Source organism: Anomaloglossus baeobatrachus, chromosome 7, assembly GCF_048569485.1.
Source record: "Anomaloglossus baeobatrachus isolate aAnoBae1 chromosome 7, aAnoBae1.hap1, whole genome shotgun sequence".
Classification (NCBI taxonomy): domain Eukaryota; kingdom Metazoa; phylum Chordata; class Amphibia; order Anura; family Aromobatidae; genus Anomaloglossus; species Anomaloglossus baeobatrachus.
In genome coordinates, this window is record NC_134359.1 from 259,387,942 (window position 1) to 259,412,225 (window position 24,284).

The 24,284-nt window shown below is 44.4% G+C and overlaps 1 protein-coding gene across 1 annotated transcript in view; it reads left to right on the forward strand.

The window, feature by feature from the left end:
• LOC142245401 (cytochrome P450 2K1-like) overlaps positions 1-22,283 on the forward strand; it is a 70,814-nt gene extending 48,531 nt beyond the window's left edge. The window contains exons 6-9 of the mRNA XM_075318073.1: positions 6,190-6,331; positions 12,721-12,908; positions 13,081-13,222; positions 21,551-22,283. Of these exons, the coding sequence (XP_075174188.1) occupies positions 6,190-6,331; positions 12,721-12,908; positions 13,081-13,222; positions 21,551-21,738 (660 nt within the window). The 3' untranslated portion in view covers positions 21,739-22,283. The remainder of the gene's footprint in view (positions 1-6,189; positions 6,332-12,720; positions 12,909-13,080; positions 13,223-21,550) is intronic.
• Positions 22,284-24,284: the final 2,001 nt, after the last annotated feature.

Genomic DNA, 24,284 nt, shown 5'->3' on the forward strand with positions numbered 1-24,284 from the left:
AAGCTGCCTTAAGTGATTCATCATTGGATTCAGGATGTCTTTGCCTACATTATGCTGCTCCCAGATAAAGTTGCAAAAACCTGCTAACAGATTCCATTTAAAGGACTCCACAGCCGCTGTGTGGTCTATCTCTTTGACACATATTTTTATATTTTTACAAGTCACTACTGAGTCACTTGAAAATACTTCAAAGACACATCTTTGATGACACTACTTAAATGTTACCTGAAGAATAGGGCAGAGACTCACATTTTCAACAATACCCTTTTATTGGTTGCTCTATTTCAATGTTTTATTCATATGCAAATTATGCTTGTACATACAAAGGGGCGTATCAGTGCACTTGCAGTCCTCGGCTCCTCGCTTGTCCCCGCCAGCACTGCCCTTGCTGCCACCTCTTCTCTACACTCGGGGCGGCATCGGCAGGGAGAATCAAAGAGCAGCCGAGGATTGCAAGGACACTTGCGAGCATAATTTGATATGAATAAAACATGAATTTTGCCAAAACAGGGCACCACATGTAGACAAAACAGGTATAGTTGGAAATGTGTTCCCCTGCCCTGTTTTTCAGTGCTGCAAGTATTCCAGGCACACATTTACTGACATGTTTACTTCATTTTATGAATGATTGAATAACTGAGGTTAGGTAATACACAATACTAGAAAAATCCAGAAAACAGTTTAGCTGGATGCAAAATTATTTGCTTTAAAACAATGCGTAAACAATGCGTAAATCAGTAACTTTAGTTACTGAGTATGTTCTATTTACCTTCTATTTGCGGTTTTTATTGTTTTAACTGTAGATCTATCATGGCACAGGCATGATCAGTGACTAATGCCAAGGAGACTCTGAAATCTAGTGCCAATCTTGACAAACACATGGCGCTGCTTTCTTCTTCCCCTTTCTTGGCTCAGGTAGCGCTCTGTCCTTGATTGACCTTCAGATAAAAAAACAGAGTTCATGTTGTGGTGAAAGTAGGTCCCAGTGTCCTGAATTCTGAACTGTTTTGTTGACGGCCCTTTTAACAGCCCCCACAAGTTTGAGCTCCTAATCGGTCCTCTAGGCTTTAAACTCATAGATACAATATCTAGTCTTGGCCGTCCAATTTGGTCAGATTTAACCGATACTTTCTCTGTAGGTCCTAGAGCTGGATGACTTTGCTCCACTTTATGCTCCCTTGTTCTCAGGGAGACTAAGTCACTATAGACTAGTCAATGGCTGCTACATTTAGCTGCGAAAGTGCTACTACAATTGTCCTGATTAGGCCAATATTATGCCATAGTGACTACAGCCTCCCAATGGGAATACAATTTTGGTAGTTACACACATAATTGTGAACATGGTTTTTACATATCCCCTGTCCACTAATTACATCGGGGTGCTCGAGTACGTTCATTACTCAATTGATTGTCGTGGGTGCTCTGGCGCCACATTTCTCGGCTGCTAGACAGTGAAACAACATGCGGGAATTGCCTGCTATACACGAAAATGTTGTAGCCATGTTGGCTACTGGCATTACTATGATTCGCCAGCCACATTGCTTCATCAGGTCTTATGAGCCTTGTAATGCTTGGAACACTGTAGTTCAGGAATGGTAAGAAGGACAGCTTAAGGCCACTTTACACGCAGAGATAAATCTTTGGCAGATCTGTGGTTGCAGTGAAATCATGGACATATTGTTCCATTTGTACACAGCCACAAACCTGGCACTGATTGTGCACAATTTCACTGCAACCACATATCTGCCAAAGATTTATCTCTGTGTGTAAAGTGGCCTTTAGATTAGAGCAGAGTTGTACACTTGCCCCCTTAGTGCCTTTCCTGTGGCACTAAAGGGTGTTCTTAGCCTGGTACCTATTAAATTAACAATTAAAATAAACTGGTAGGTCTCCTTCATTTTTGATAACTAGCAAAGGTAAAGCAGACAGCTGTAGGCTGGTATTATCAGGCTGGGAAGGTCCATGGATATTGGCTCCTTCCCGGGCCAAAAATAGCAGCCCACAGCCGCCCCAGAATTGCCACTTTGTCCCACTTTTCCTTATTGCCCTGGTGCAATCCAACCTACTTGATTTGAGTAATGAGTACGTCAGTATTTTAGTGCTCGCTCATAACTTTTTCACTATATGTGTCACATATTGCTTTAGTTCTTCCAATGTGGGCAGCTAGTAATAGAAGAAGCTGTGGAAAAATAAAGCGCAATAGGGTCTTACCCTTGTATGTAGGGGTATAGGATGGGGGAGAAATACTACTCACCAAATTTGGTTGTGAGAGTCACAACCACTGTAATCGCACGTAAAATTTGACCACGGCAGCAGCAACCCAAAGCGGCAGATAACAGAGAGAGGTAGAAACCGGGTTCTTCAAAGCTGCGCCAATGATCACCAGCCAAAGGATCAGATCAATGAAGCTTTATTGTTGCATCGGTCTACGCGTTTCAGGAGCCCTGCTCCCTTCCTCAGGACCATCAGATACAAGCATACATCAAATCTACTGTGACAGATACAAGTGTACACTTAAATAGACCATGTGTTGTCAAAGCACCGCCCCAAAAAAGAAAAAAACGGGCGGGAAAGGGTGCAAGATGACCCATGTGTGTCGTAATCAAGAGAATTGCAAGAAAGAAAAAAAAAAAAAACACCCAAAACATACATACATACATTCTCCAAAATGAACCTCATTCCTTCCAGGATGAAGTTCTTTTGTGGTATAGGTAATCTATCATCCATTTCAAGAAATTGTTTAAAACATTCAAGCCCAAGTATATGGGAAATGTTAGTGTATAATGAGGCGATATCAAGGGTTACAAAAAGAAAAGCATTTTTCCACTTGATATCTTTAAGAATGTTGATCAAGTGAGTGGAGTCCCTAAGATAGCTCCTGAGACCAGTAACGTACTCTCATGATCACATCTATATAGGCTGCCAGGTTTTCTGTAAGGGACCCAATCCCAGAAATGATGGGTCTACCTGGAGGATTGGACAAACATTTATGAATTTTGGGAAGATGATAATAGAAGGCTAATCTGGGATTTTTGGTTTCTAGGAATTTTTTCTCGTCCTTGTTAGGGACCCCTAGCATTGCCGCATTCTGGATCAGGGTCTGATACTTTATAATGGCATCATTATGTGCTGTTTTGTCCACAACCTCATAATGTATAGAATTGGAGAGCATCCTGAGAGCCTCCTGGACATAGACCTTCTTGTCCTGTAGTACAATGCCTCCCCCTTTGTCAGCACTCCTGATGACTACGTTGGGGTTATTTTTTAAGGTTAACAAGGCAGAAGATTCTTCCTTAGTTAGATTAGACCTGGGGCGATCTTTATTAATAGCGAGCTTCTTGAAGTCTTCTAATACCAGATCATTAAAAGTTTTTATGTGATGCCCTATGCTTTGTAGGGGATAGAAGTTGGATTTTCCTTTCAGGTCTGTGTGAAGAAAATTATTGGACACCATAATATTTTGAGCAGGATTGGCCTTGTTAATCTGAAAATGTCGAGTGAGAGTAAGTTTTCTGATAAATTTTTGGAAATCTGTATAAAGCTCAAAGCCATCAGCAGGCTTGGCGGGGCAATAAGATAATCCTTTTTTCAAGACACCGATCTCACTACTGGACAGTTTATAGCTGGAGAGGTTAAATATACCCGGACTGTCATTACTCATTGTATACTTTTTTTCTCTTTTTTGTTGGATCCTATGTCCTGCTCGAGTTCCTCTGTAGTACTTTTTCTTTTCTCTCCCCTGGGGGTGAGAAAGTTGGTGATGTGTATTTGCGTGTTCCTGGCCACCGGTAAAAAAGGAACACATGAGTTACCTTTGTGAGTGTTATCAACGGTGATAATCTTTTTATTTGGGACATCAGAAGGTTCGGTTGGGGGTGGAGAGACGTTAATACAATCCTCAGAATCCAAAGATCCGGGTAAGGGTAAATATTCCTCATGCACTGATAGTTCTAAGAGATCAGTGATGTCATTTTCGGGGAGAGTACTGTTAACAGGGACAGTGTCAAACATTACCGATCCTGAATTAATTTCTCTATTCTTACGGATCCTCTCAATTTCTTGCCTAAGAGACTCAAACTGTCTTTTAGTTTCCTCAAAATCTGTAGACGTACTCGTGGGTGTCCGAGAGGTTGGGGTATGTGTAATGGGAATCACTTCCATAGGGGTGGTAGTAACCAGAGACAAGGACTCAGGGGTCACAGAAAAAACTTCATCAGTGATAGTGACATTAGGGGGATCTTGGGGTGGTACAACCCTTCGATCTATTGGACCAGGATTATTGGGATAATCATTAGATAGAGCTCTATCCCTCCTAGATATGGAATTAGAACCTCTTTTGTGGAATCTACTATTGTAAAAGTTCCTATTATTGCTGGTTGACCTCGGTCTGAGAGGTCTATTCAGTCCTTCACTAGGCTCAGATCTTTTGGTTTTACCAGGGACCATATCAGACCTGTCCCGTTGGAGTGTTTTTGATTTTCGGAAAATTGTTTCCTGTTCCAGTTGAATTAATTTGGTATTAATATCTGAATTTAGAATCTTAAATTCAGGATGGAGATCAAACTTGCTGAGCTCCTTATGGACTTCAGTGATAGTAGTAGACGCATCATTAGCAATATTAGTACGTTTTTTGAAGAGACATTGTAACATCCCTTGCATACAGTTGTTCAATACATTATCCCATTCATTGGTAAAAATAGGGTCCGACGGAAAAGGTGAATCATGTTTGATTCTGAGGCCCCTAGGGCAAAGTCTTTCCTCCATATATATAGTCAGAAACCGGGCATCCAGCCCAAACCGTAGCTCCTCCTTGAGCAAATGCTCTAGGCGTCAAAACAGTTTTTTCATACTCTGTGTCCTCCTCTGAGTATATACTGGGTAAATTAAGATCCCAATCAACATTGCATGTTTCAGGTGCACCTACTGTTTGTAGTATGAGCTTTTCTCTTGAAGATAAACGATTCTTGAAGTAATCCATAATCCACGTGTACAAAACCCTCTGCTGCTGAATCCACAGAAAAAGGGGATCTGGTCAAGCCAGGTCCAATGAAGCCGGTAATAGAAGAAGCTGTGGAAAAATAAAGCGCAATAGGGTCTTACCCTTGTATGTAGGGGTATAGGATGGGGGAGCAATACTACTCACCAAATGTGGTTGTGAGAGTCACAACCACTGTAATCGCACGTAAAATTTGACCACGGCAGCAGCAACCCAAAGCGGCAGATAACAGAGAGAGAGACCATAGACCATGTGTTAAATAGACCATGTGTTGTCAAAGCACCGCCCCAAAAAAGAAAAAAACGGGCGGGAAAGGGTGCAAGATGACCCATGTGTGTCGTAATCAAGAGAATTGCAAGAAAGAAAAAAAAAAAAAAACAAAAAACAAAAAAAAAACAAAAAAAAACACCCACATTGCTTCATCAGGTCTTATGAGCCTTGTAATGCTTGGAACACTGTAGTTCAGGAATGGTAAGAAGGACAGCTTAAGGCCACTTTACACGCAGAGATAAATCTTCGGCAGATCTGTGGTTGCAGTGAAATCATGGACATATTGTTCCATTTGTACACAGCCACAAACCTGGCACTGATTGTCCACAATTTCACTGCAACCACATATCTGCCAAATATTTATCTCTGTGTGTAAAGTGGCCTTTAGATTAGAGCAGAGTTGTACACTTGCCCCCTTAGTGCCTTTCCTGTGGCACTAAAGGGTGTTCTTAGCCTGGTACTTATTAAATTAACAATTAAAATAAACTGGTAGGTCTCCTTCATTTTTGATAACTAGCAAAGGTAAAGCAGACAGCTGGCGGCTGGTATTATCAGGCTGGGAAGGTCCATGGATATTGGCTCCTTCCCGGGCCAAAAATAGCAGCCCACAGCCGCCCCAGAATTGCCACTTTGTCACGCTTTTCCTTATTGCCCTGGTGCAATCCGACCTACTTAATTTGAGTAATGAGTACGCCAGTATTTTAGTGCTCATAACTTTTTCACTATATGTGTCACATATTGCTTTAGTTCTTCCAATGTGGGCAGCTAGAGTCATGAGTGCATTACTTTGAAAACCTTACTGTTCCAGGTAAAAAAAAAAGGTAAACAAAGTGGAAAGTGGAAACAGAGGTTGGTTATGATTGCCTTGGAACCAGCTGGTTATACTGTGTAACATGGGGAATATTCATGTTTTGTGTTTTCAGGAATCAACAAAAACTGAGACATATTTTAATGAAGAAAATCTACTTATTTCTGTCCTGGATCTCTTTTCTGCTGGAACTGAAACTACATCCACAACGATCCGCTGGGGAATTCTATTGATGATGAAGTATCCGGAGATTCAAAGTAATTTTTCCTACAGTTTTAATCCCTTCTCCACCCACCAATTTTCCTTTTTTTTAATTTTCATTTTTTTCTCTTCTCTTTCCAAGAGCCATAACTTTTTGATTTCTCCATCAACATAGCCATATGAGGACTTATTTTGTGCGGGACGAGTTGTACTTTTGAATAAAACCATTCATTTTACCATATACTTGAAAAAGGGAAAAAAAATCCAAGTGCAGTGAAATTGCGAAAAAAAGTGCAATTCCACAATTGTGTTTTTTATTTTTTTTTATTTTTTTTACCATGTTGACTATATAATACAGCTGATCAGTGGCATACCGCTAATAGAGGCAGGCCACACAACCGCTATGGGGCCTGTGAATCAGGGGTATCTGGTGCCAGCGCTGGCATTGCACCCCCTGCTTTGGGGCCCCCGCCAATGATTACCCTTTCAATTGTGTCACCATCGCGGATGCCGATACAAATAAAAGCAATGATGAGAGAAGGGGGGGAGCGCTCTCTCTCGTCATTCTACCTCTGTGTCTGCTCTGCGGCACTCTGACTTGTCAGCACAGCAGAGAGCGGTGACATCCCTACTGCGCGCCACGCCACTATGCTGAGATATGCAGAGCACCACAACAGTGGACATCCTCAGGAGACTGGACCAGTGGGTGAACGAGGAGAAGCGAGTATGTATTTAATCACGGTGGCCAGAGGACTATGGGGTTGCCTAAAAGTATATGGTGGCTGCATCTTACTATGTGGGGGCACACAATACTATATGGAGCCTGCATACTAGTATAAAGGGGCTGCATACTACTATATGTAGGAATCTAAGGAGTGCATAATACTATATTGAGGAATATAAAGGGGTGCATAATACTATATGGAGGAATATAAAGGGGTGCATAATACTATATAGAGGAATATAAGGGGTGCATAATACTATATATAGCAATATAAGAGGTGCATAATACTATATGGAGGAATATAATGAGGTGCATAATACTATATGGAGGACTATAAGTGGATAAAATTACATAAGACATAATTACAGTCTCTAAAAGCCACCAGACTATGGGGTACTTTGCACGTTGCGACATCGCTAGCATCGGCTAGCGATGCCGAGCACGATAGTACCCTCCCCGTCGCACATGCGATATCTTGTGATAGCTGCCCTAGCGAACATTATCGCTACGGCAGCTTCACACGCACTTACCTGCCCTGCGACGTCGCTCTGGCCGGTGACCTGCCTCCTTCCTAAGGGGGTGGGTCGTGCGGCGTCACAGCGATGTCACACGGCAGGCAGCCAATAAAAGCGGAGGGGCGGAGATGAGCGGGACGTAAACATCCCGCCCACCTCCTTCCATTCGCATAGCCGATGGAGGTAGCCGCTCCTGCGGCTTCACACACAGCGATGTGTGCTGCCGCAGGAACGAGGAACAACATCGTATCTCCTATTGGTGCGACATTATGGAAATGATCAACGCTACACAGATCGCCGATTTACGACGCTTTTGCGATCGTTTATCGGCTCATCTAGGCTTTACACGTTGCGACGTCGTTACCGGCGCCGGATGTGCATCACTTTCCATTTGACCCCGACGATAACGCAGTAGCGATGTCGCAACGTGCAAAGTACCCCTACCTCTTCCTGAAGGCTACCACTTTACCTAGACCATTTTTTTTGTTAAATATTTACAGTTCCATCAAATTCCATGTATAATGGCCATTTTTTTAGCGAGCTCCAACCCTGTAGAAGTGAATTTTCCCCAAAGATTTGTTTGGTTCTCTCAAACAGGTTTTTCTATAAGTGTACCTACAAAATTATCTTAGGTTGAGGTTATTTCTTGCATATAACTTTTTGCATTTATTGAATATTTTATATTTCCTAATGTTCTAGGAAATTCTGCATAGAAACATTCCTGAAATCATGATGTGGCATTTTCCTTTAACCTAAAAAAGTTTTTTTTCACAGCCCATATTAATCCAAGTTTTAGTCGAATCAAGCTTTAGAACTTTGTTAGGCTATGTGAAGACAGCAGATTTTTGCACAAAAAAAGCATGTTTTGGCAAGAAAGAAGCTGCAGAAAAATGCGCCTTTTTGTGCTTCTTTTCATGCTACTTTCCATGCTTCTTCTTTTCTATTGCGATAGGAAGAGGAAAACGCAGGAGAAAAAAAAAGCAGAAACAATTGACATGCTGCTTCTTTCTTCAGCAACCAAAACTACAAGGAAAAAAGAAGCAGTGAGTGCACAGCAAGTCACGATACTCATAGATTTTGCTGGGATGCTTTTTCCTTGCTTTTATTGATTAAAAGAAGCAGGGAAAAAGCATGAAAAAAACAACGTGGGTGTACTGCCCTGCGGACTCGGCTGCGACCGCCGAGCTGCTCGGATCCGTGCTCGTACGGTGGGTGGCTCGAGCTCCTCACGGACCCAGGGGTCACGTCGCTCTGCAAGGGGGTTATCGCTACATGCAGGGACGTCGGTGGGGAGTTCCATGGCCGGGGCCGCAGTGGTTTGGAAGGGATGTAACTTCGTGACGCCACCCACGGGTTGTGGTGAATGGATGGACACCACTGCTGCCGTTAACTAGGCCTCCTGGAGACGGTGTTGCGCAGCTTGGTGTTGACCCCTCCGTGGGTAGGGGAGTGATGGTCCCGGGGGCCCGAGGGAGGCGCTGAGGCGTGGGGACAGGTGCATACTGGATGCTGGTGCGGTGTGGCGCGGTGCGCGGCCCGAAGGCACTGGTGTACTCACTATGACACAATACACTGGAGTTTCTGGTAAACCAAACGGGATGATAAACGGGGCCCGCAGCTGGCTGCAGCTTCTCCCTTATCAGGTTGGTGGTTTCCGCCTTTCTCCTGCACCTCTTTGTGTGAATGTTTGACTCCTATGCCTAAGCAACGGTAGTCAGCTCCGCGGCTTACTGGGTGTCGGAAGAGCCCTGTTTGCCCGCAGACACTGGCCCCTTGGGTCTCTATGCCTTGGCGGTGGCTTTACCCGATATGGTTGGGCTGTTGTCTTCTAACGGGTCTTGTGTGGGAAAGGTCCTTAAGTCCAGTCTTCAATCAGTTGATTTGACTCGGCCCTATCGGTTCAGGGCTTCGTACTGGGTCTGAGTACCCCTCCTGGTGCTCCGGTTTCTAATCGGTTCCCCGGTTCGGTACCGGCGGGCCACCGTCCCCGACCCCGGTCCCTACGGTTCCACCGGCTGTAATCCCAGCTCCTGCATTCGGCCACCACCATCTGCCTCCTTGCCAGAGGTGACTGGGCTCCAACCCAGCCACCTGAGTGGACTATTGGTAGGCCTGGTCACAGGTCAGCCCTTGAACTCGACCTCTCTCCTTCACTGTCAAGACTAGACTACTCCACACTGAACTTGTGTCTTTTTCCCGCCTCCAGGCCTGTGAACTCCTCAGTGGGTGGAGCCAACCGCCTGGCTCCGCCCCCCCCCCCAGTGTGGACATCAAACCTGGAGGGTGGTGACAAGGTTTTGAAGTTTGGCTGCTGTCACCTTTTTAGGGAGGGGGTGTGTGTGCATGGGACTACCTGGGACGACCTGACTAGTCCAGGGTGTCACATGGGCATAAGGCCTTTAGGACTTGTTGAGAGTGTGATCCGATTCTCTTGGATGAGAAAATTGTAGCACAAATTTTCTTTATCTTCTCCATTCCGTGAGTCTGTATAAATTGGACTGCACTAATAAGATGTCATCCGAGTGCAGGCCGTTGTTTTCCACGCGCTTATTGACTTGTATGGCCAAATACAATCCATAATTATAATTGTGTCTAACACTGACATGCTTTTTTTCCCCCTCAGAGATTCTGTTCAAGGAGGGAGAAAAATTGGACATATACAGGCCCTATAGACTTAACACACAGTGCCTTGCGAAAGTGTTCGGCTCCCATGAATTTTTCAACCTTTTCCCACATTTCAGGCTTCAAACATAAAGATAAAAATTTTAATGTTATGGTGAAGAATCAGCAACAATTGGGACACAATTGTGAAGTTGAACAAAATTTATTGCTTATTTTAAACTTTTGTAAAAAATATATAACTGAAAATTGGGGCGTGCAATATTATTCATCCCCTTTACTTTCAGTGCAGCAAACTCACTCCAGAAGTTGATTGCGGATCTCTGAATGATCCAATGTTGTCCTAAATAACTGATGATGTTAAATATAATCCCCTGTGTGTAATCAAGTCTCCGTATAAATGCACCTGCTCTGTAATAGCCTCAGTGTTCTGTTTAAAGCGCAGATAGCATCATGAAGACCAAGGAACACAACAGGCAGGTCCGTGATACTGTTGTGGAGAAGTTTAAAGCCGGATTTTGTTACAAAGAGATTTTCAAAACTTTAAACATCCCAAGGAGCACTGTGCAAGCGATCGTATTGAAATGGAAGGAGTATCATACCACTGCAAATCTACCAAGACCCGGCCGTCCATCCAAACTTTCATCTCAAACAAGGAGAAGACTGATCAGAGATGGAGCCAAGAGGCCCATGATCACTCTGGATGAACTGCAGAGATCTACAGCTGAGGTGGGAGAGTCTGCCCATAGGACAACAATCAGTCGTACACTGCACAAATCTTGCCTTTATGGAAGACTGGCAAGTCGTTTAAAGTTTGCCACAAGCCACCTGGGAGACACCAAACACGTGGAAGAAGGTGCTCTGGTCAGATGAAACCAAAATCGAACTATTTGGGCACAATGACAAACGATATATTTGGCATAAAAGCAACACAGCTCATCACCCTGAACACACCATCCCCACTATCAAACATGGTGGTGGCAGCATCATGGTTTGGGCCTGCTTTTCTTCAGCAGGGACAGGGAAGATGGTTAAAATTGATGGGAAGATGGATGGAGCCAAATACAGGACCAATCTTGAAGAAAACCTGTTGGTGTCTGCAAAAGACCTGAGACTGGGACGGAGATTTGTCTTCCAACAAGACAATGATTCCAAACATAAAGCAAAATCTACAATGGAATGGTTCACAAATAAATGTATCCAGGTGTTAGAATGGCCAAGTCACAGGCCAGACCTGAATCCAATTGAGAATCTGTGGAAAGAGCTGAAAACTGCTGTTCACAAACGCCTCCACCCAACCTCACTCAGCTCCAGCTGTTTGCAAAGGAAGAATGGGCAAGAATTTCAGTCTCTCGATGTGCAAAACTGATAGACACATACCCCGTCCCCAAGCGACTGCAGCTGTAATCGCAGCAAAAGGTGGCGCTACAAAGTGTTAACTTAAAGGGGCCGAATAATATTGCACGCCCCAATTTTCAGTTTATTATTTTTTAAAGTTTAAAATAAGCAATAAATTTCATTGAACTCCACAATTGTGTCCCACTTGTTGTTGATTCTTCACCAGAACATTAAAATGTTTATCTTTATGTTTGAAGCCTGAAATGGGGGAAAAGGTTGAAAATGTCAACGGGGCTGAATACTTTTGAAAGGCACTGTAAGTAGTGAAAATACGCTCATCTGCACCTGCACAAAGAAGTATTCCGGGAATTCTATATGTAATTTCTGGAAATCACTTTCTCATAGTAGTGTGAAGATCCTGGCAGACACCTTGTAAATCCACAGCCATGTTAAAGACCATAGCTTTATTGCTGACCTTTCTCCCTAGTGCACATTTTTTTATTGTACTTTCTAGTGATGAGCAATCAAGCATGCTCGCTATTGCTCATTACCCGATTGCGCAGTGGGGTGGTCGGGTGAAACTCGAGTACTGAGTATAATGGAAGTCAATGGCATTCGCATGATACAGTTTGGCAATTTTCTTGGCCGAGAGACCGCTATCGATGAGCTGGATGATGCTGCTTCTCTTTTCTTAGGAAATCTTTTTTTGTGGCTGCTCCTTAATATGAACCAGTGACCTTTTGCTTGGGAATGAAGCTAATAACACACTGAGCTATTGGGAAATGTGAGAACAGGTTGTAATTTGTAGCAGACAAGAAGAAAAATGTTTCAAACACCAGGAGCAAAACAGTAACAATGCAGTGACAAGAAAATAAACTGCATATCTAATCATATGCTAAATAGTTGCAAGTCAAATTTATGTATGAGATAGCCAAGGTTATTGTCTATAAAATGAAGGTAGTCTCACGTGCAAAGCTGTAGTGGATGGTGAGATACAGAGCCTGAATATAAAACGTTCAAAACATCGTTACCCTTTTGATCATCAGTGCCGGTACAGCAGTTAGAAAGAAAGATCAGAAGACATGAGAAATAACAAGAAGGTAAGCATATGAAGAAGCTAATTAAAGTGGCAGCCTATCCTTGATTAAGGTGCTTTTGGTTCAAGAAGTACGAGTTAGAAAAATATCCTGTAATTGCATTGCTGTGCTACTACAAAAAGTAACAAAATATGTTTTCTTTTGCTTTACAGAGAGAGTACAAGATGAAATTAAAACACATATTAAACCAGGACAACTGCCGAAAGTTGATGATCGCAAGAAAATGCCTTATACTGATGCAGTAATACACGAAATACAAAGGTTTGGCAACATTGTCCCACTGAACCTGTCACATTCAACTCCAACTGACGTGTATTTCCGGGGTTACCTCATTCCAAAAGTAAGTGTACAAAAAAAATGTTCTCACGGGCAATATTTTTTTTGGCTTTTAAACAAGTGCTGTATGTGTTTACCTGCTAGAAAAAGGGACTGCTATGGGGTCCACCACCATGCCAATTAGTTCACATTTTTGAAAATGAAATATATAGATATCTGATGATTTTTTTTCACAGGGTATAGAGGTTATTCCATTCTTGACATCAGTTCTCTACGACAAGACTCAATGGAAAACTCCCTATGAATTTAATCCCAATCATTTCTTAGATGAAAATGGAAAATTTGTCCGACATGATGCATTTATGCCATTCTCAGTAGGTAAGTAATGAGAACTATTAAGATGCAAAGTCAAAAAATTTTACATATCATTCATCGGAAAAAACTCTCCGTAACAGAATGGCTATATTTTACTCTATCTATCTATACACTATATCACAAAAGTTAGTACACCACTCACATTTTTGTAACTATTTTATTATCTTTTCATGGGACAACACTGAAGGTATGACACCTTGATACAATGTACAGTAGTCAGTGTACAGCTTGTATAACAGTCTAAATTTGATGACCTCTAAATAAGTCAACACACAGCCATTAATGTCTAAACTGCTGGCAACAAAAATGAGTACACCCTTAAGTGAAAATGGCCAAATTAGCCATTTTTTCTCCGTGGTGTCATGTGACTAATTAGTGTTACAAGATCTCAGGTATGAATGGGAAGCAGTTGTAAATTTGGTGTTATCGCTCGCACACTCTCGCATACTAGTTACGGGAAGTTCAATATGGTATCATATGTCAAAGAATTCTCTGAGGATCTGAAAAAAAGAATTAAAAGAATTGTTGCTCTACATAAAGATGTCCGAGGCTATAAGAAGATTGCCACCACCCTGACATTGAGCTGCCGCACGGTGGCCAAGCCCATCCAGCGGTTTAACAAAACAGGTTTTACTGTCATCCCAGAAGGAAGCCTCATCTAAAGATGATGCACAAGAGAACCCGCAAACAGTTTGCTAAATACAAGCTGACTAAGGACGCGGATTACTGGAACCTTGTTCTGTGGTCTAATGAGACAAAGATAATGTATTTGGTTTGAATGGTGTTAAGTGTGTGTGGTGGCAATCAGGTGAAGACAAAGACAAGTGTGTCCTTCCTACAGTCAAGCATGGTGGCAGGAATGTCATGGTTTGTGGCGGTATGAGTGCTGCCAGCTGTGGGGAGCTACATCTTAGTGGTACTCAAGTTCATTGAGGGAACCATGAATGCCAGCATGTACTGTGACATTCTGAAGCAGAGTATGATCCCCTTCCTTCGTATTCTAATATAACAAACCCCAACACACCTCCAAGACAACCACTGCCTTGCTAAAGAAACTGATGGTAAAAGTTCTTGACTGGCCAAGCGTCTCCAGACCTAAACCCTATTGAGAATCTGTGGGGCCTCCTCAAATAGAATGTGGAGGAGCGCAAGGTCTCTAACATCCACCAGCTCAGTGATGTCATCATGGAGGATGGAAGAGGATCCAGCAGCTCCTGTGAAGCTCTAGTTAACCTCATGCCCAACAGAGTTAAGGCAATGCTTGAAAATAATGGTGGCCACACAAAATATTGACACTTTGGATACAAGATGGCCATTTTCAATTAAGGGTGTACTCCCTTTTGCTGCCAGCAGTTTAGACCTTAAATAGCTGTGTGTTGAGTTATGCAAAGGTCACTCCAAATTTACACTGTTATACAAGCTGGACAATGACTACTTTAGATTGTATCACAGGGTCAGATCTTAAGTGTTGTCCCATGAAAAGATATCAAATAGTTACAAAAATGTGAGGGGTGTATTTACTTTTATGATAAATATATGTTTTCTAAATCTTTTATTTTGTCCTCCAAAAAGCTCAAAATGTTCTATGGTTTTATTAAAGTGCTCAGCCATTGCATGAGCAATTTATAATTAGCAATATTTCCCAAAGTCTTCAATATGTTTTCCTTCACTTTTGCTTCTCTGGCCCTTTGTCTAAATAGCCTGACCAAGGTAGTATTGTTTGATCAAGATCACCCAAGCATATGTGTGCATTTAGAAATATAGGAACCAATAGTTAAAAAAGTCCTCATATGCTGCTTGGTCATTCTCTCGGGTGCTTAAAGAGGATGAACCACCAGGATTTTCCTATATAAACTAAAGCCAGTGCTATACTGGCGCTATCATGCTGATTCTATACATACCTTTAGTTGTGAGATCGGATGTATAGTTTTTGAATTATAGACAAGTAAAGTTTGTGAAAGGCACTCTTATTTGATTGATAGCAGCTACAGAATATCAAATAGGTGGGTCAAGTGTTGCTAGTTATTCCTGCCCCTGTCTGCCTGTTCTTCCTCCCCCACTAATAACATCTACGGGTAGAGGAACGACCGGTAGGTAGGCCAGAGGCGTATTTAGGTGGGGCTGGCGGGGCATCTGCCCCGGGCGCAGTGTCAGGGGGAGCGCTGTCGGGCCGACTGATGTAGCACTGAGTCTTCCCGGCGGTCAGGGCCAGCGTCAGCGCTTGGCTGTCAGCAAGGGCGGTGATGTATGCTGCTGCCCCCGGGCCGAGTTCTGGGGACCGCAGAGCTCCTGCCAGCAGCCCACATTTTTCTGGTTTGCCGGCTCTTAACGCCTCACTTGCATGGAGCTTTCACTGCTGCGTGCAGGGTGTAAGTTTGTCTGTGGGCGGAGCTAGCACGCACTGTGCACTATGCTCCCCATCCAACAGACGAAGGTAGATGCTAGAATGTACAGTCTCCTTCCAGGTATGATTTAATTTGTAATGAAGCTGGTCACGCTCACTAACATGGAAGGAGCCCTTACATTCTAGGCTCAACCCACAGAGGAGCCGAAGCATCTACATACTGCTGAGCTGTATGTCATCCTTCCCATCCCAGTGCTGTATACTTGAAGCACTATCTGTCCCACGCACCCCAGTGGTGCATACCCCCAATACTATTTGCCCCACGCACCCCAATGCTGTATATCCCCAGTACTATTTGCCGCACACACCCCAGAGCTGTATACCCCCAGTACTATCTGTCCCACGCACCCCAGTGTTGTATACCCCCAATACTATCTGTCCCACGCACCCCAGAGCTGTATACCCCAGTACTATTTGCCCCACGCACCCCAGAGCTGTATACCCCAGTACTATTTGCCCCACGCACCCCAGAGCTGTATGCCTCCAATACTATTTGCCGCACACACCCCAGAGCTGTATACGCCCAGTACTATCTGTCCCACGCACCCCAGTGTTGTATACCCCCAATACTATCTGTCCCACGCACCCCAGAGCTGTATACCCCAGTACTATTTGCCCCACGCACCCCAATGCTGTATATCCCCAGTACTATTTGCCGCACACACCCCAGAGCTGTATACCCCCAGTACTATCTGTCCCACGCACCCCAGTGTTGTATACCCCCAATACTATCTGTCCCACGCACCCCAGAGCTGTATGCCTCCAATACTATTTGCCCCATGCACCCCAGAGCTGTATACCCCCAGTACTATCTGTCCCATGCACCGCAGAGCTGTATACCCCCAGTACTATCTGTCCCACGTACCTCTGTGCTGTATACCCCTAGTACTATCTGTCACATGCACCCCAGAGCTGTATACCCCCAGTACTATCTGTCTCACACATCCCAGTGCTGTATACCGCCAGTACTATCTGTCCCACGTACCCAAGAGCTGTATACTCCCAGAACTGTTTTTCCCCACCACCCCAGAGCTGTATACCCCCAGAACTGTTTGTCCCTACCACCCCAGTGCTGTATACCCCCACCCTAGTTCTGTATACCCCCAGTAGTCTGTCCCCCCACTCCAGTGCTGTATACCCCCAGAATTGTCTGTCCCCCACTCCAGTGCTGTATACCCCCAGAACTGTCTGTCCCCCCACTCTAGTGTTTTATACCCCCAAAACTGTCTGTCCCCCCCACCCTAGTGTTGTATACCACCAAAACTGTCTGTCCCCCCACCCTAGTGCTGTATACCCCCAGAACTGTCTGTCCACCCCACCCCAGTGTTGTATACCCCCAGTACTATTTGTCCCATGCACCCAAGTGCTGTTTACCACCAGTACTATCTGTCTCACGTACCCCAGAGCTGTATACCCCCACAACTGTCTTTCTTCACCCCAGTGCTGTATACCCCCAGAACTGTCTTTCCTCCCACCCCAGTGTTGTATGCTCCCAGAACTGTCTGTTTTTGACACCAGTGCTGTATACCCCCAGAACTGTCTGTCCACCGACCCCAGTAGTGTATACCCTCCAGAAGTGTCTGACTCTCTACTCCAGTGCGCTATACCCCTAGAGCTGTATGTCCCCCCACCCCAGTGCGGTATACCACCCCACAGCTGTATACCACCAAGAGCTGTATCTTCCCCACCCCAGTACTGTACACCCCAAGAGCTGTATGTGTGATGCCCTGGACTAGTCAGGTCATCCCAGGTAGTCCCATGCACACACACACCCTCCCTAAAAAGGTGACAGCAGCCAAACTTAAAAACCTTGTCACTACCCTCCAGGTTTGATGTCCATACCAGGGGGGTGGAGCCAGGCAGTTGGCTCTACCCACTGATGAGTTCACAGGCCTGGAGGCGGGAAAAAGACACAAGTTCAGTGTGTAATAGTCTAGTCTTGAGAGTGAAAGAGAGAGGTCGAGTTCAAGGGCAGACCTGTGACCAGGCTTGCAAATAGTCTACTCAGGTGCCTGGGTTGGAGCCCAGTCACCTCTGACAAGGAGGCAGACGGTGGTGGGCACCTGCAGGAGCTGGGATTACAGCCGGTGGAACCGTAGGGACCAGGGTACCGAACCGGGGAACCGATTGGAAACCGGAGCACCAGGAGGGGTACTCAGACCCAGTACGAAGCCCCGAACCGACAGGGCCGAGTCAAATCAACTGATTGAGGACTGGACTTAAGGACCTTTCCCACACAAGACCCGTTAGAAGACAACAGCCCATCCATACAGGGTAAAGCCACCGCCAAGGCATAGAGACCCAAAGGGCCAGCGTCTGCAGGCAAACAGGGCTCTACCGGCAACCAGCAAGCCGGTGAGCGGACTAGCGTTGCTTAGGCATAGGAGTCAAACATTCACACAAAGAGGTGCAGGACTAAGGCGGAAACCACCAACCTGTTAAGGGAGAAGCTGCAGCCGGCTGCGGGCCCCGTTCATCATCCTGTTTGGTTTACCAGAGACTCCAGTGTATTGTGTCATAGTGAGAACACCAGTGACTTCGAGCCGCGCACCGCGCCGCACCAGCATCCAGCCCGCGCCTGTCCCCTCGCCTCAGCACCTCCCTTGGGCCCCCGGGACCATTACTCCCCTACCCACGGAGGGGTCAACACCAAGCTGCGCAACACCGTCCCCAGGAGGCCTAGTTAACGGCAGCGGTGGTGCCCATCTATTCACCACAACCCGTGGGTGCCGTCACAAACTTATATCCCTTTTAAACCACCGCGGCCCCGGCCGTGGAACTCCCCACCAAAGTTCCTGCGTGTAACGCCAATCCCCTTGCAGAGCGACGTGACCCCCGGGTCCGTGAGGAGCTTGAGCCACCCACTGTACGAGCACGGATACGAGCAGCTTGGCGGTCGCAGCCGAGCCCACGGGGTGGTACATATGTCCCCCCACCCCAGTGCTGTTTGCCACTTCAGAGCTGTATGCCCCCCTCTGCAGCTGTACGTGCCCCCATTGCTGTATGTCTCCAGTCTCTCCTGTGATGTATATGGCAGTGTCAGTGTGCTCTGTGTGAAGCCATGTCTGTTAGCCATGGCCACCAATAAGCGCGGCACAACCACATGCCCAGGAGGAGATGGATGGGAGACAAGCTGGGGAGGTGTGTGAGGCTGCTGCCGGCTTCCCCTTATTAATTTCTCTAATGTGTCTGTGCATACATGTATGATGTGTATCTATGTATGTCAGTGTATATGACTGTGTATAGATTTGTCTATTTAGATGTATTCTTGTAAATTTATTTTTAAATATGTATATGTGTGTTTCTATGTGTGTATGGGGCCGACTGAGACTCTTTTGCCCGGGGCCCACAAAAACCTGGAGCCAGCCCTGGATGTACTGGAAGTTGTCAGTTCATGCAATACAAATGTGTATGGATTTGACCTGACATTACAATTGATGTACCATGTACTGCTTGTGGTTCTAATGATGAATTTCTGTACTGCTGGTGGTTGTGATGCTGTGTTTCTGTATTGGTGGGTGTTAAAATTATGTATTTCTGTACCTCTGCTGGTTCTGGTGCTGTTATTAGCTCTGATCCTGTACACAAGTAACAATTCATAAATTGTAAGATTGGACAACCCCTTTAGTTAGAATTGGGATGCACTGCTTAATTGTATAAGTAAAGGGCTTGTCTAAATTTGAGATGAAATTCTGCAATGACTCTAGGTGACTTCAGGCTTCTGAATTCTCACAATGCATGCTCTGCACACTTTTGTGATTCTCCGGTGCCAGTGGCGAGAGTGGACGGTCATGTGAGCGCAAGTATGAGGTTTTAATATTTCTGGCCACATTCTGATTTGACGTGTCCAGCCTCACTCAATTAATTTTGAGCGAGGCCACGCATGTCTAGTCAGCACGTGACCACATATATGTACAGTACAGACCAAAAGTTTGGACACACCTTCTCATCTCTAGAACAACTGTTAAGAGGAGACTTTGTCCAGCAGGCCTTCATGGTAAAATAGCTGCTAGGAAACCACTGCTAAGGACAGGCAACAAGCAGAAGAGACTTGTTTGGGCTCAAGAAAACAAGGAATGGACAACAGACTAGTGGAAATCTGTGCTTTGATCTGATGAGTCCAAATTTGAGATCTTTGGATCCAACCACCGTGTCTTTGTAGAAAAGGTGAACGGATGGACTCTACATGGCTGGTTCCCACCGTGATGCATGGAGGAGGAGGTGTGATGGTGTGGGGGTGCTTTGCTGGTGACACTGTTGGGGATTTATTCAAAATTAAAGGCATACAGAACCAGCATGCCTACCACAGCATCTTCCAGCAGCGTGCTATTCCATCCGGTTTGCGTTTAGTTGGACCATCATTTATTTTTCAACAGGACAATGACCCCAAACACACCTCCAGGCTGTGTAAGGGCAATTTGACTAAGAAGGAGAGTGATGGGGTGCTACGCCAGATGACCTGGTCTCCACAGTCCCCAGACCTGAACCCAATCGAGATGGTTTGGGGGTGAGCTGGACCGCAGAGTGAAGGCAAAAGGGACAACAAGTGCTAAGCATCTCTGAGAACTCCTTCAAGACTGTTGGAAAACCATTTCCGGTGACTACCTCTTGAAGCTCATCAAGAGAATGCCAAGAGTGTGCAAAGTAGTAATGAAAGCAAAAGGTGGCTACTTTGAAGAACCTACAATATAAGACATATTGTCAGTTTCACACTTTTTTAAGTATTTCATTCCACATGTTTTAATTCATAGTTTTGATGCCTTCAATGTGAATCTACAATATTCAGAGTCCTGAAAATAAAGAAAACTCTTTGAATGAGAAGGTGTGTCCAAACGTTTGGTCTGTACTGTAAATCACATACTTGCAGTTTCATGACCTCCCACTCTGACCATCGGCACCAGAGAATCCTGACAGCGGACAGTGTGCGCACTGTGAGAATTCAGAAGTCTGCAGTCACATAGTAACTGCAGATTTTCATCTCAAACCTGGACAACCCCATTACTTATAAAATTAAGCACTGTAGCCCAATCATAACAGCATGTAATATACTCCCTGTCAGGATTCAGCTCTGCGTTTAGTTTCAGCATTCATCATTTGGCCACTCCACTCATGTGATTTTCATACTTGCATGTGACAACTGCCTTTTCTTCATATGTTTCTCTTTGAATATTAAGAGAATTAAATTATTAAGAGCAGCTCGTCATCACGTGACTGTGAGTATGCAAATCACATATGAATGATTGGTCACATGGGGGGGGTGCCAAACTGAAGTCTTGCCCCGGGTGCCAGAAAGCCTAGATACACCTCTGGGTAGGCAGACAGGGTCGGAAATAACTAGCAAAACCGACCCACCTATTAGATATTCTGTAGCTGCTATCAATCAAATAACAGTGCATATCAAAAACTTTACTTGCCTATATTTCAGAAAGTATACATCCGATCTCACAACTAAAGGTATGTATAGAATCAGCATGATAGCGCCAGTATAGCACTGGCTTTAGTTTATATAGGAAAATCCTGGTGGTTGGTCCTCTTTAAGCTCATGAAGATCAACATTCATATGTAAATACCTTAGCCATATCTGGGGCAAAGAAAAGGCGCAAGATTGAACTTTTCATCTTTTCTTCAAAAACTTGTCCTTCAAATGGTGTATTGTTGTAATATTCTATGTAAACTGTGGCTTAATATGGATACAAACCACCTTGGAGCCACGCACAGGACACCTATCGTCAATAATGCTTTTCTTGGGGTTCTAGGAAATTTTTGTTACCTCCCGGAGGTCTCGCTTTTTTTCTTGGAGACTCATAGTCATTCAGAGAGCATAAGAAATTATACACTGGATCCAATTTATTTCAGTACTGCAAGTCTTAAGGCCAAAATCTATTTTCACCATCACATGGTTATTTTTATTAATCCCATTTCTACAGGAAGAAGAGCTTGCGCTGGAGAAAGCTTGGCCAAGATGGAACTTTTCGTGTTTTTCACTGGACTTCTTCAAGCATTTACTTTCCATCCACCTCCTGGAGTTTCCAGAGAAGATCTCAGTCTTAAGCCTGCCATTGGATTCACATTAGTCCCCACACCATACATGACATGTGCGAAGCCAAACCATTAGTGCATGGTGAAGAGACAACATAGAGACCAATGGGTTGTGTTGATCATATTTTAATATATTTAATTTTGTATTTTATTTTAAATCTCATTATAAAATATCTTTACCTGAAAACTGTGTTATCGAATCAAACAGGGCACATCTCACAAACTTTAGAGAAGGAAATCTTACAATGGTCTCCAACATTATCTTAATTTAAAGGATTTTTTTTTAATTTTTTTGTAAGACTGATAGAATTTTTCGATTAGTTGTATCTTTTGTTACAAATAAAAGTTTGAATGTGCTGTAAATGTCTATAGTTTATATTTTATAAGATATTTTTTTTTATTTACACCAGACTTCTTATACCTTTAGTTTCTGGGGCAGGAAATTGGACTCTTAGGAGTCAGAAGACCACTCCCATTAGATTAAAGTCGGGCAAATATCTAATGTTTATTGGGGTTTTCTGACTTTCCACTGACTAACGATGGCAGGAGAGAGATATGTTTTTCAATGTAATGTCATTTGCCTTTTTCCACTTTTGCCAATAAAAATGTACAAACCCTGAACCGGACCAAGCATACATATATTTTGGGGAGTTAGGAGAGATGGTTGTTGGTTGAGTGAGTGTTGGCGTTGACTTTACCTAGGTTTTTTGGCACCGATAGCTCCTTAATGAGAGCCCTTTGGTCATTTCTCATCCCCTTGAGTGATAAGAGTGCAAATATTCTGGAGAGGAAAGTCTTGTAAAGAATCAAATAATTACACCTAATGGCATAAGTGATAGAGCTGAAGAGGAAATTACTCTAAGAGGCCTTCCTGTAAAGAATGGTTGTAATTGCTATGGTTATTATTGCACACTTAAGGCCGCTTTACACGCTGCAATATCGTTACCGATATCGCTAGCGTGTGTACCCGCCCCCATCGTTTGTGTGACATGGGCAAATCATTGCCTGTGGCGCACAAAATCGCGTGGATCCGTCACACTACCTACCTGCCTAGCGACGTCGCTGTGACCGGCGAACCGCCTCCTTTGTAAGGGGGCGGTTCGTTCGGCGTCACAACGGCGTCACTAAGCGGCCGCCCAATAGAAGTGGAGGGGCTGAGATGAGCGGGACATAAACATCCCGCCCACCTCCTTCCTTCCGCATTGCCGGCGGTCGCAGGTAGGGTGAGATTCCTCGTTCCTGCGGTGTCACACGTAGCGATGTGTGCTGCCGCAGGAACGACGAACTACATCACCCAAGCAGCAGCAACGATAATTGGGAATAGGGGGCATGTCACCGATGAGCGATTTTGAACGTTTTTGCAACGATTCAAAATCGCTCATAAGTGTCACACACAACAATATCGCTAAAGCGACCGGATGTGCGTCACAAATTCCGTGACCCCCAACGAGATCGCTTTAGCGATGTCCTAGCGTGTAAAGCGGGCTAAAGACCAGAAAATAATGCACTGGTATATAGAGATTAGCAATATACCTTTAATAGATGAAAATAAATAGCCTATAAACTAAAAAAATTGCAAAAAGCGCAAGAAAGGACTAGTATTCAGCTAAAATATTAAAAAAAGAAAAGAAAAAAAATCATAATAAAATTCAATCACAAATCCAAAAGCTGCAAAGTATCGGGACAAGGTGATAAGATAACACACATTCATTAATACAAGGTAAGTGGGGTTCAAAAAGATATATCGTATACCAAATTGGTACAGCCCCAGAGAGAAACAAGATGGAATATTTTTTTTTATAAAAAACAAATCCCTATATAAACAATTAGAAAGCAAGTTCTTAATTAAACCAGGGTCTGAGAGTATTAGAAAGTAATAAGTAGAATACTTACTCAGATTGGAAAATGTGTAGACCTTCCGCCTGTCCCTTCTGCCCCATTGCACGTTTCGTTATGACTTCATCAATAGCCTAAGTGTAAAGGCTGCTTTACAAGCAGCGACATCGCTAGTGATGTTGCTCGTGAAAGCACCCGCCCCCGTCATTTGTGCGTCATGGGCAAATCGCTGCCCGTGGCGCACAATATCGCTCGTCCCCGTCACCCATACTTACCTGCCTAATGACATCGCTGTGGCCGGCGAACTGCCTCTTATCTAAGTGGGCGGTTCGTGCGGCGTCACAGCGACATCACACGGCAGGCGGCCAATAGAAGCGGCGGGGCGGAGAGCAGCCGAAGGAAAGACACGCCCACCTTGTTGACGTAGGACGCAGGTACGGTGTTGTTCGTCATTTCTGGGGTGTCACATGTAGCAATGTGTGCTGCCTCAGGAACAACGAACAACCTGCGTCCAGCACCATCAACGATATTTGGGATTTGAATGACATGTCAATGATCAACGATTAGGTGAGTATTTTTGATCGTTAGGGGTCGTTTGTACGTGTCACACACAATGACGTCGCTAACGAGGTTGGATGTGCGTCACAAATTCCGTGACCCCAACGACATCTCGTTAGCGATGTCGTTGTGTGAAAAGCCCCCTTTAAAGCAACAGAGGAAATTACTCTAAGGGACCTCCCTACAATAATAATAATAATAATAATTTTATTCATTTATATAGCGCTA